We start from the raw sequence: 12444 nt of genomic DNA, 5'->3' as shown, positions 1-12444 counted from the left end.
TTGATTTGTGACAGAAACCTGATGCTAAAAGACTGCGGTTCCGGGCGCCTTTGACAGTCGGCGTATGAACCACTGCGCAGGAGGGGAGAGAAGTGACAGCCGAGCTCCCAGCATTGCAATGGAGGAGACAAGAGACACCTTCAAAGTGACACTCACAGCATCTCCAAGTGTCTATTTCCATCTCCCCGTGTTTACAGGGAAAAGACAGAGGTATCAGCGCTGCAGCCTGGCGGCGCTTCAATCACACCATAATTACTGCTGAGAAAGGGGATGTGGGGGGAGGGAAAGTGGACGGGAAGAAGGGGAGAGGAATGGAGACAGCTACTGCTTAAAATTTTCTGATTTGTAACCTCTACTGCCAGTTTTCCGTGAACTGAACTGTTTAGCCATATTGACTGTGATCTGTCAATTTCAACAGGGATCAATATGCGGACATTCCACGCCGGCTCCTGCCAAACAGGGTCGAAAAGGGAAAATGAGGGGAACACAGGATTGAAAGTGAGAACACCCCCACCCCAGCCCCCTGTGTGATGCACAAGCTCACCCGGACGGCAGACCTGGAGGGCCCCGGAGGTTTGACAGTAAGCGCTTTAGGGCAAGGAATGCCATTTACTAAGAGTCTGTACAGTGCCTGGCACAGCAGGGCCCGGCGCCTAGCTCATAGCAAGGAGGATACCACGGTTGGTGGCGGGGGGGGCGGGGAACGACAAGGGAGAGGACTGAACGGCTACACTCCAGGATCCTGCTGGCCAAGCACTTCCCAAGGGGCCGAGCAACTAAGTTCATCCCTGACTGTGCAACCCCCTCAGATTTCTTGGGCATCACGCTCCGGGGTGGGGGACAGTCCATGCCTGGCTCTATTCCCAAAGTGCCATCATCAGCCGGGGGCAAAGGACCCTGTTGTGCTGGTAGCAGACTCCGGCAATGCCAGGCTGCCCTGGTAGACGAAGACGCTTCCAGGTACAGCTACACTGCGGCTGGAGGGACAATTCCCAGCATAGGTCGATGGATTCACAATAGCTTGGACTGCAGGGGCGGCTCGGGGTGCAAATGGTGGGAAGGGCTAGCTTCCCTGCGTACGGACCTAGGTGCTTGGACAGGCCTTATCCAGGCAAGGAGGAAATGAAGCACCCGGCTCTTTTGGCAGAGCCAGAAGCCCAACTGTCCCCTCCCTTCCCGCTTCCTCCCCAACGATTTCATTTACTTCCCTAATTAGCCCCCCTTCAGAGTTAAAAAGATAATTTGATAATGAGGCCATGAAAAGCCGCATGAGGCAGGAAAACGACTCCCATTTGCAGCCTGGCCTCTCAAGCCGTGGCGGCACTTAGCTGGCTCAGCCCCATTGTCACCGGCAGGCGGGAGCTGGGCTGCAAGTGTGGGTGCCCGGAGCACTCTGAATTAGCCACTGGCCTCCCACGAAAACACAGACAACCAAACCTGGATAACAGGGCTTACAAGGCTGGTACCAAGCTTCCCTGCTCGCCCTGGTAGTCCTTAATGAATTTCAGTGAGAAGCTTTGTAAAAATCAATACAATTGAATTTTTCCCTTCCCACCTCCCCCCGCTTTGCTCGTCATGGGTGGACATTAGAATTCCCACGGCCATGTCCCCCCATTCCATCTCCCCTTAATGTAAGGGGTGACTATGCAGCGCCGATGGGGGAAGGCAGCAAGTCTTCTGGTTAAGGCACTGGCCTGCAACCGGTCTGTGGGATGAATTCCACAATGCAGCCCTTGCTGGCCTCGTCTTTAATACAGCCGTGGAGACTATGGCACACAACACAGTTCTCCATCTGAGCTCGACTTGCCCCAGTCCCCGCAGCAAGGCCCTGGATCCACATGCCCATGTGGAGCCCCAGTGAAGTTATGGGGTCCAGCCACATCCCTCTTTGCTGAACCGAGGTCTAAACCAGTAGCGAGCTAGCCCTGCTCCACTTGGATCAGGAAGGAGAAATGACTATTGGGACTTGTAGCTCCCATGGGCCAGTTCATAGAATATCAGGGTTGGAAGGGACCTCAGGAGGTCATCTAGCCCAACCCCCTGCTCAAAGCAGGACCAATCCCCAATTTTACCCCAGATCCCTAAATGGCCCCCTCAAGGATTTAACTCACAACCCTGGGTTTAGCAGGCCAATGCTCAAACCACTGAGCTATCCCTCCCCACAATAGATAGCTATCCCTCCCCCCAATAGAATTGCCCCTACATATTAAAAGAGGAGGGCAGTCGCTTCCCGCAGAAAGCAAAGTGCAGCCCTGAGGTGAAAGCCTAGCCCCACTGAAACCAATGGGAGTTTTGCCATGGGCTCCGTGGAGCCAGGATTTCACCCCCGGAGCAGATAGGAAGCTGCCAGCATTGCTCTCGCTAGGGCACAAGTTGCGTTCCCCGGTCTCTGATTAAAATACTTTTTCAGAGTGGCTCAGATGCTTGTTCCCTTCTCTCTGGTTCCTTCCCCCACCATTATCAATCACCTAGACACTCGAGTCTAAAGAGAAACTCTCTTTCAGTCACCCACAGCCTTCTGTGCCCCGGGCCCTCATTAACGGTACAGATCTAGGGGCCCTGGTATCACAATCTGGCACTCTTGGAGGGTCTGTGTCACAAAGCCTGGACCACGACTTCTCTGCACAGAAGCCCAGAAAAGTTTAATCAAGGAGCTGTCAAAGAACCAGCTTGGTAAAGCTTGTTCTGCATTCTCCTGATCATACCAGAGATCTGTGTGGCTTGAGGGGCCCTAAGCTTAGTTATAGAATAGGCACCACTCTGGCCTAGGCTCACAGATTCCTGGCACCTACTTCCTCCAAAACTCATCCCACTTCTTCTGTGCTGACTTGTATAAAACGAATCCCATTTGTTGTCCCTTCCCTAACCCCTGTGTCAGTCTGTCCTTAGGCCAGGAGCTCTTGGGAACTGGGACCATTCCTTCTTGAAAGCTTGGAAAGCACCTACCCCATCACAAGCGCTACAATAACCAACCAACAACGAACTGTTTTCTAATTAGTAATAAAAGCAGCGTGGAAAAGAACAGGGGAAAATGGCAATTCAAATTCCCCCCCACCATCAAAACTTGAAATTGACATTTCAAAATTCCCAACCAGCTCTGGAGAGTTTGTCACATGAATGGGAGAGGGGGAATTCATCAAACACTTTTCCTGTTTTTTTCCCCATCAAAATTTCAACCAGCTTCACTAATTCTCTCCCAGCCATTGTCCTAGAGGAGTATTCCTGAGATGAGGCCCAGAGGCTGCGTCCCAAGATCTCCGATGCCTGGTCTACACACCATTTTTGTAGTCATTCAACTGTTTCAGTTAGTGGTGTGATTGTCTTCTAAAAAAGAGATACACAGTACAATCCATAGTGTTGCTTAATAATATCACTTATTCCCCAGCCCTTCTGGGAATAGCTATACCAATAAAACTGCATCCAAAAGGGATGGGTCGTACCGGGAGCTGAATGAATATTTGGAGAAAAAAAATCAAAATGTTTCATTTAGAGCTGTCGATTAATCACAATTAACTCATGTGATTAACTCAAAAAAGTACTGTAGAGCAATCTCTTTATCGTAAAAGTGCAACTTACAAATGCAGATTTTTTTTTGCTACACAATTGCACTCAGGAACAAAACAATGTACAATTTTAGAGCTTATAAGTCCACTCAGTCCTACTTCTTGTTCGGCCAATCGCTCAGATAAACAAGTTTGTTTGCATTTACGGGAGATACTGCTGATTGCTTCTTATTCACAATGTCACCTGAAAGTGAGAACAGGCGTTCACATGGGATTTTTGTAGCCGTCGTTGCAAGGTATTTATGTGCCAGATATGCTAAACATTCATACGCCCCTTCATGCTTAAGCCACCATTCCAGAGGACATGCTTCCATGCTGATGATGCGCATTAAAAAAATAATGCGTTAATTAAATTTGTGACTGAACTCCTTGGGGGAGAATTGTACGTCCTCTGTTCTGTTTTACCCACATTCTGTCCTATATTTCCTGTTCTAGCAGTCTCGGATGATGACCCAGCACATGTTCGTTTTAAGAACACTTTCACTGCAGATTTGACAAAACGCAAAGAAGGTACCAAGGTGAGATTTCTAAGGATAGATACAGCACTCAACCCAGGGTTTAAGAATCTGAAGTGCCTTCCAAAATCTGAGAGGGACGAGGTGTGAAGAATGCTTTGAGATGTCTTAAAAGTGCAACACTCCGATGCGGAAACTACAGAACCAGAACCACCAGAAAAAGAAAATCAACCTTCTGCTGGTGGCATCTGACTCAGATGATTAAAATGATCATGCGTCGGTCCGCTCTGCTTTGGATCGTTATTGAGCAGAACCTGTCATCAGCACGGATGCATGTCTTCTGGAATGGTGGTTGAAGCATGAAGGGACATGTGAATCTTTAACGCATCTGGCACGTAAATATCTTGCGATGCCGGCTACAACATTGCCATGCAAAAACCTGTTCTCACTTTCAAGTGACGTAAACAAGACGTGGGCAGCATTATCTCCTGCAAATTGTAACCAAACTTGTTTGTCTGAGCGATTGGCTGAAGTAGGACTGAGTGGACTTGTAGGTTCTAAAGTTTTACGTTGTTTTGTTTTTGAATGCAGTTATTTTTTGTACATAATTCTACATTTGTAAATTCAACTTTCATGATAAAGCGATTGCACAACAGTACTTGTTTTAGGTTGTAATAAAAAATAAATATAAAAATGAGCACTGTACACTTTGTATTCTGTGTTCTAATTGAAATCAATATATTTGAAAATGTAGAAAACATCCAAAAATATTTAAATAAATGGTATTCTATTATTTTTTAATCTCACAATTAATCACGATTCATTTTTTTAATCGCGCGATTAACCGCAATTCATTTTTTTAATTGCTTGACAGCCCTAGTTTCATTCAAACCAAAACAACTTTTTCCCCTGATTTTTACCCCTAAAAACAAAAAAACACAAAAAAACCTTGTTACATTTCCAGACTTAAAAAAAGACAACAAAAGTTTTTGGCCAAGACCATTTGCCAAATACAGCCCAAGTTCATGAATCTTTTAGGCTGACCCGAAAATGCATTTTCCAGCAAATAAAGTATTCATCCAAAATTTTTTGCCTTGCTCTAGTTCCACTACTTTCTCCACACTGGTATGTAGTTAAAACAGCACCGTTTATGCATGTAGACCTACCCCAAGAGAATTCCTCTGGCACACTCCACTGTGATCGCTATCATACGGGCTGTGAAGTTTAACAAACGTAAACATATTTTTTATGTAAGACCTTTCATACCATTGCTGATACCAAGAGATGAGCATGTGGTCTAGGTTTATGTGGTGCTGCCTTAGCTCAGGGGGGCTGGACTTGATGACCTCGAGGTCCCTTTTCTACGTACAATCAGTCCCTCACCTCCCAATCCAGCAATTTCCTCTCTCATGTATCCCGGCCCTAAAACATGGTCTATTCACAAATCCTGTATGACTTTACCTATACTGGTGTAGTTAAAGCTGTACGAACCTCCTAGTGGGGATGCAGTTATACCAGAATAAAGGAGCCTAGATGGGTAGAGCTTATTCCTGAATAGGAAGGGGAATAAGCTTACAGGGGTAAGGCACCTTTATACCATGTTAGGTGTTACTGGTATAACTATATTGGGGGAAGAAATGCATATCCCTAGCTGATGAGATTATACCAGTACAAAAACTATGTATAAACCAGGCCTAATTTAGCAAAGCTAGGCATAAACTTAAGCCTGGTCTACACTACAGAGTTAGGCTGATGTAAGGCAGCTTATGTCGACCTAACTCTGTAAGCGTCTACACTAAAATGTTGCTCCCACTGATGTAACTCGCCCACGACACGGATTTACTAACTCCACCTCCGCGAGAGGCGTAGCGCTTAAGTTGATGTAGTTAGGTTGATGCAGTGTCAGAGCAAACACTGTGTTGCTTACACTGACTGTGGCTGCCTTTCAGTTGCTATCCCACAGTGCCCCACACTCACAATACCATCAATACAAGCGCTCCTGGTGAGGACACACACTGCCGACATAAGAAGTGTAGTGTGGACGTGCAAAAGTGATTTAACTAATGCGGTGGCTGCAAGTCAATGTAACTTAGGTCAACTTAATTTTGTAGTGTAGACTCACCCTAAGGGACTAAGCACATGCTTAAAGTTAAGCATGCACTTAAATGCTTTGCTAAAGAAAGATGGACACAGAATGGGGTCCTGGTCCATAAGTAGAGATCCTAAGTGCTATAGTAATACAAATAATGAAGAGTAATAAGCACAATGTTAAATGTTTTACATGGTCAGCAATGCCATAGTGCAGGGGCTTGCAGCATCACGGCAATGTCTAACATTGTAATGCTTGGATTGTTGCCCTAGCATGGAGGAGGCTGACAGTAAAGGAGAAATCTCCTGTTTACACCCAAACACGCTGGTTATCACTCAACAATGACATGCGGAAAACATACATGATGGTTAAATGGGGTTTAGGACAATTATTGAATGCTGCAAGGGTCACTGGAGCACATCGGAGACTCTTTAAAGTAAAACAAACAAAAAAAGATCTTGACAAATGACTCAGTGTCCTGAGAATCACATACAAAGGTTTAGAGGGCTGATGGTTTTTTTTATTCAATTGCGCTAACTAAAATCAAACCAGGGGGTTTGGGCCTTTGGCTGCTGGTCTTGCTAACGCACTTGTAAATAATTCCCTCCTGTCTTGATCTGAAGGAAGACTGAGGTGGGTTGTATTTTGCTGTGAAATGCTATCATAATATTAGCTCCTGCCTTGCCACCTAGAGCAGGTTTAAATAAAGGGAGTGCATAAATAGATATTAACGAGAGTTAAAAGGGGGAGGGGGGAAGATGAAATGGAGATGCTAACTAGCTGTATTGATATTCACTTTGGAAGGAGGCAGCTCTTGTCCCCTGAGATTTTCAACTAAGCTGTTTCTCATTGACAAATGACAACCCCAAGAGTTTAAGAGTCAGGCCATCCAAAATAAATAAATAAATGAAAATATTAAGAAATTGGCTTACAAATCATGAGATTTTAAAAACATTTTGGGTTCTTTTTATTTGCCTTCTGGGGATCTTTAGGGGACCTTTAGGGGATCATGTTCCCAAGATTATCCCTGCAATCTTCAGGGCTAGAAACTCATATTTTTCAATGAAAGCCAAGAGTCTAACATAATCCCCTGACTCCAGGAACTGGGGCTTGGAAAACACTAAATATTGTGAGAGCTTGTGACAAAATCATGGGAATTGGTAACACTGAATCCCCCTCCCTGACTAAACCTTGACATTTGTCCACTGGTAACAAATCTAACAAAGCTTAGATATATGCTGTTTCCCCTTTGGTTCATTTAGCACAAGATACTAGAAGGAAGTTCCTTGGCGTTTGCAACGTTTTTCACTGAAGAGGAAAGTTAAAAGTCCTTAAAAATGAAAAATTGATTCTAGACTCAGAGGTTCAGAGGCAAAGAAAGGGAGATTTTAGAAATATGCTTTTTTAGGTGGGAGGACATACATCTGGTTATTATTATTTATTAATTGTGTTGCAGTAACACCTTGAGATCACAATCAGGGATCTCTCTCACATGCACAAACAAAGTCCCTGCCCAAAAAAAACTTACAATCCCAGGCCCCTATCCTGTGCACACTGCGCCCCACACGAGGAAAGGAACAGGGCCCCTTAATCCAATGAGCATTAGTTACTATTAAGAGAGGCTGCTGGTTAGATATCGAGGGCAATTGTTGATGACCAGACGCTCACCTACAATGGTAAGAGAGGCTGGATAAGCGCACTCATAGGGTAGAATCCTGGCTCTGTTGAATCAATGACAAAACTCCCTTTCACTTCAATCAGCGGGGCCAGGATTTCACTTCCAGGGCTTCATAGCTCTGGATCCTGCCCTCTGCCCAAGAACTGCTGGGTAGTGGAGAGTAGCCAGCTCTTTTTTTGAGACTGAGGTCCTTAGAGCTGCCTGGGGCTGGGGAGTGGGAGGAAGTTGCACAGGGAAGAGGCTCTCACCTCGGGACTTCATGCCGATGAACCGATTCTCCACAATGTCAATGCGCCCCACGCCGTGCTTGCCTCTGTGGAGAGAAAGGAGAGGAGAGGGGGGACAGGTGTCACATGTTGCCAGGGGATGAATAAGCCACTGGGAAGCAGCTGAGCAGCTCGGTGAAAGGAGCTTACGGGATGCCAGCTGGGAAGCCCTTTCTGGCACTCTGCACTAGAAGGGCTCAGTCCAACTCCCATTGAGGTCACTGGGAATCTACTGGCTTTATGGGAAGTTCTGGCTAGGCTTTTATGCTGTGGTCAGCACTGTGATACCTGAGCCCCTCCGATCTGGCCCCAGAGACAGGGCTACTGGCCTAGCGGATAGGAGGAAGCAGAAGATGTGACATATCATGATTTTAGCATGGCTTTTGACATAGTCCCACCTGAGATTCTCATAAGCAAAGCAGGGAAATGTGGTCTAGGTGAAATCACTATAAGATAGGTGCCCAGCTGGTTGAAAGACCATGCTCAAAGAGTAGTTATCAATGGTTTGCTGTCAAACCATTACGGCCTACCTATCAAATTGGTAGGCCATATCTAGTGGGGTCCAGCAGGGGTCAGTCCTGGGTCTGGTACGAGTCAATATTTTCATTGATGACTTGGATAGTGGAGTGGAGAATGTGTTAACAATATTTGCAGAGGATACCAACATAGGAGGGCTTGCAAGGACAATCTGGAGGCTTTCCAGATTAACCCCTGAGGGGGCTTGAAAAAGGACAGCCCCCTCACCCATAGCCTCGCCTTCCCCTCTGCTTCCTCAGGGGTTTCTCACACTCTCAGCCACCATATACCATTAACCACGACATGCCCACAGTTTGGGTCAGCACCTGGACTGCAGTCAGCAGCCTGTACCAGGGCTGCCTACCCCAGGCCAGGGCTTAGGCAGACCCAGCGTGGAGTCAGGAAGCAGCACAGACTGGGTTAGTCAGCCTGGGAACCGGAGAGCCTGAGAGAACCACCAGGCTCTTGTCTGCCAGCAGCTTCAGTAAAGAATCCCCTTTCTAATCATTACCGCCCTGTTTCTTCTCTGCCACCAAAGGGAAATTACAACAGCCGTTTTTAAATTCATGGGATGGTCCCTCTTCCCGCAGCCTCCCTCCAGGCCCTGAGAGCATGGCTCAGGGGGGCAGGTACGAAGCCTTGGAGTTAGCTTGGACTTTGCTGCACAGCGCCCCACATCAGGATGCTGTGCACCACCAGACAGCATCACGACGGGCAAGTGGCTCAGGGGAGCGCCAGGCCTGGTGGTGCCTGCCCAAAGCAGAGGTGAGGAAAGTGGGTGATGGCATTTCTCTCCCCTCCCTGCCCCACTGAGCAGAGCCCAGCGCTACCATGGACACATGTTGGCTCAACAAAAGTGCTGAGGTACTTGAGAGTTAGGCACCTAAATACCTTTGAGGTGCCAGGCCAGTACATGTGTGCGTAGCGTGTGTGCGAAGCCATCAAACAGGGTCTGTCAGCAGTCACGCTGCCTCACAGTAGGCTGGGGACAGCTGGAATATGATCCATTATCAGGAGTCCGCCCCCCCACCACGCCACCAAAAAATATCCCTTTTTGCAGCTTGGACAGAGAAGGGAATGTGGAAGACCCCCTGGCCCCCCCAAAGCCGAGCCTCGTTGCCAATGCAAATCCTCCTTTCATCTCCTCGCTTACCCCTTGGGCCAGTAGATCCCCGAGTAAACGTGGCCCAGCAGGCCACGAGACAAATACACGGGCGAGAGAAGGGGCGAGGGGGAGCCGCTGCAGCTGCATTCGCCCTTGGTGAAGTCATTTTAAAACCACTTAATTAACATTTAAAAAGACAAGTACATGGAAAAGTTCATTCGCATTCAACTGCAGGGGGATAAAGGCAGGGGCACAAAGGAGGAGCGGGACGGGGCGTCTGTGTGGCACTTGGCAAAGGGACGGATGAATGGTTCCCCTGGGGCCTGCCTACTTCTGAGCCAAAGACGGGACCACAGCCCTTTGAGAAGCGGTGGAACACAGAGCCGTGTGGAAGGTACCAGAGGGAAGGGGCATAGGGACATTTGCCAAGGTGTACATGAAAGCATCGTGCCCAGCTGAAAGGTTCTTAGTTTGAACCACAGCTTGGATTCCTGACCCTGGGGCTGCAGTAAAGACGACTCCCCGCTCATACCCGCGGGGGTCAGTCAGAGGCAGCTTTACTGGCATCAGTGGAATAAGTGAGGAAAGAATCAGAGCCGGATGGCACTCCGCAGTCACCTGGCCACTCAGTTTAGAAATGGCCCTGGAGGCCCTGTTAAGGTGGAACGCGGTCCTGTTCTCCAGGGCCGGAAGAATGGGTCTGTGTCTCGGGGACTTGGTGGTGGTGGAGGGAATCCACCACCACAGTTATCTGTAAGAGAAGGAAACCCTAAGCACCCACTTCCCAACAAAGGGAGGGAGACAGAAAAGAGACAGGGAAGGCAGACAGGTGACCAAATCTTCTGTTTTTAGTAGCCCTGTAAAAGCAGAATCATCCCTCACAGTGAGAGAGGAGGACAGGGATGGCTGAAGGGAAGGGACCTACCTGAAAAACTGGTGGTGGGGGGAGGAAGTGGGAAGGGGATGACGTTTACACAGTAGATACAGGGTGGGGTCCTGAGCACCTAGCACATGAGTAGCTATGAGTCACTCCAGCTGGATGGCAGGTACTTACCCAGGGGCCACTGGGGCAATCGGACCTTTGGGGAGGGTGACCTAGAACACAGGGACTGATGGCCCAGTGCTGACACAATTACGAGAAACCCAGTTCTTCCCAGTCATAACACACGCCAAGGGAACTGAGCGTTACCATGGAAGGGAGGATTCTGGGCTCTGGGCTCAGCTGGGCCACTGGTTCCCTGTGATCGCCCCTGCGCCAAGGAGTCAGGAGCATAGCTGGGGCTAGAACCGCAGGTCGTGTTCTCTAACCATTAGACAATGCTCCCTTTAGGGTTGCCAACTTTCTGTTTGCACAAAACCGAACATCCTTGCCACACCCCCTGGCCTGCCCTTCTCTGAGACCCCACCCCCACTCACTCCAGCCCCCCTCCCTCTGTTGCTCTCTCTCCCTTCAACCCTCACTCACTTTCACTGGGTGGGGCTGGAGGTTGGGGTGAGGGCTCCAGCTGGGGGTGCAGGCTCTGGGATGGGGCCAGAAATGAGGGCTTCAGGGTGTGGGAAGGGGCTCAAGGCTGGGGCAGAGGGTTGGGGTGCAGGAAGTGGTGCGGGCTCCGGGAGGGAGTTTGGGTGCGAGAGGGGGCTCAGGGCTGAGATAGGAGGCTGGGGTGCGGGAGGGGGTGAGGGCTCTGGGGGGAGCCAGAAATTAGGGGTTCAGGGTGCAGGAGGGGGCTCCAGGCTGGGACAGAGGGTTGGAGTGGAGGAAGGGGTGCAGGATCCAGGAGGGAGTTAGGGCGTGAGAGGGGGTTCTGACTTAGAGCAGAGGGTTGGGGTGCAGGCAGGGTTTTGGGGTGCGGGCTCTGGCCTGGTGGTGCTTACCTCAGGTGGCTCCCAGTTGGCGCTGGAGAGGGGCTAAGGCAGGCTCCCTGCCTGCCCTGGCTCCACGCTGCTCCCAGAAGTGGCCGGCATGTCCGGCCCCTAGGTGGAGGCATGGCCAGGCGGGTCTGCACGGTGCACGCTACCCTGCCACCCCTGCAGCTGGTGCTGGGACAACACATGGAGCTTCCCTGATCGCCCCTGCACCTAGGGGCTGCAAGGACATGCCGGCCACTTCCAAGAGCTGCGGGGCGCCAGGACAGTCAAGGAGCCTGCCTTAGTCCCGCTGTGCTGCTGACCAGACTTTTAACGGCCCGAAAACCGGACACTGGCAACCCTAGCTCCCTTCCCTGTGAACTTATATAAACTCTGTTCTTTGTGTAAACAATCAGAACCTAGAATAGCCCACAACTGGTCCAAAAACGTGCACACCATGTGTTATTTGTTGGATCGCTCTACTATGTATCCCATTATCAATCTCTGGTACATCTTGCAGGACGACAAGTGCTGCTTTAGATGCCTTGCCCAGATCTGAGCCTATGAGGTGGGTGGGTGTCCTTGCAAAGCCCTCTGAGTGTGTGCACCCACGTCAATGGGCACTCTTCCCCGAAGATGAGAGTGCAAGAGATGGCACGAGCATACGACACTTACGCAATTTCATTCAGGTAAACAAACAGCTCCAGGGAGGACTGGCGAGTTGCCCCATCTTTGGTGTTTGTGACCTTCACCGGGACACCTGCAGAGCAAGCGAGAGATGCAGAGAGGGGATGGGGTTGGGTGGGAGAGGGAGCTGAATCAGCTTTTTAACGTCAAGAACACCTCTTAACATCACCCAGAGTACGTTAAATAGATGTGACAGATATGAACTCTAAATAACTTCTTAAAAAGGCATGTCCAAGC

At 49.1% G+C, this 12444-nt stretch overlaps 1 protein-coding gene across 1 annotated transcript in view; it reads right to left on the bottom strand.

Annotated features, from left to right (window-relative positions):
- ASS1 (argininosuccinate synthase 1) overlaps positions 1–12444 on the bottom strand; it is a 77258-nt gene that overhangs the window by 22535 nt on the left and 42279 nt on the right. Inside the window, exons 11-12 of the mRNA XM_048823265.2 lie at positions 12196–12280; positions 8034–8098 (exon numbers count right to left, since the gene is read on the bottom strand). Of these exons, the coding sequence (XP_048679222.2) occupies positions 8034–8098; positions 12196–12280 (150 nt within the window). The remainder of the gene's footprint in view (positions 1–8033; positions 8099–12195; positions 12281–12444) is intronic.

The sequence above is a fragment of the Caretta caretta genome, chromosome 16 (assembly GCF_965140235.1).
Source record: "Caretta caretta isolate rCarCar2 chromosome 16, rCarCar1.hap1, whole genome shotgun sequence".
Lineage (NCBI taxonomy): Eukaryota > Metazoa > Chordata > Testudines > Cheloniidae > Caretta > Caretta caretta.
The sequence above is the reverse complement of the archived record's forward strand: the minus strand, read 5'-3'. Positions and strand labels throughout refer to the sequence as shown.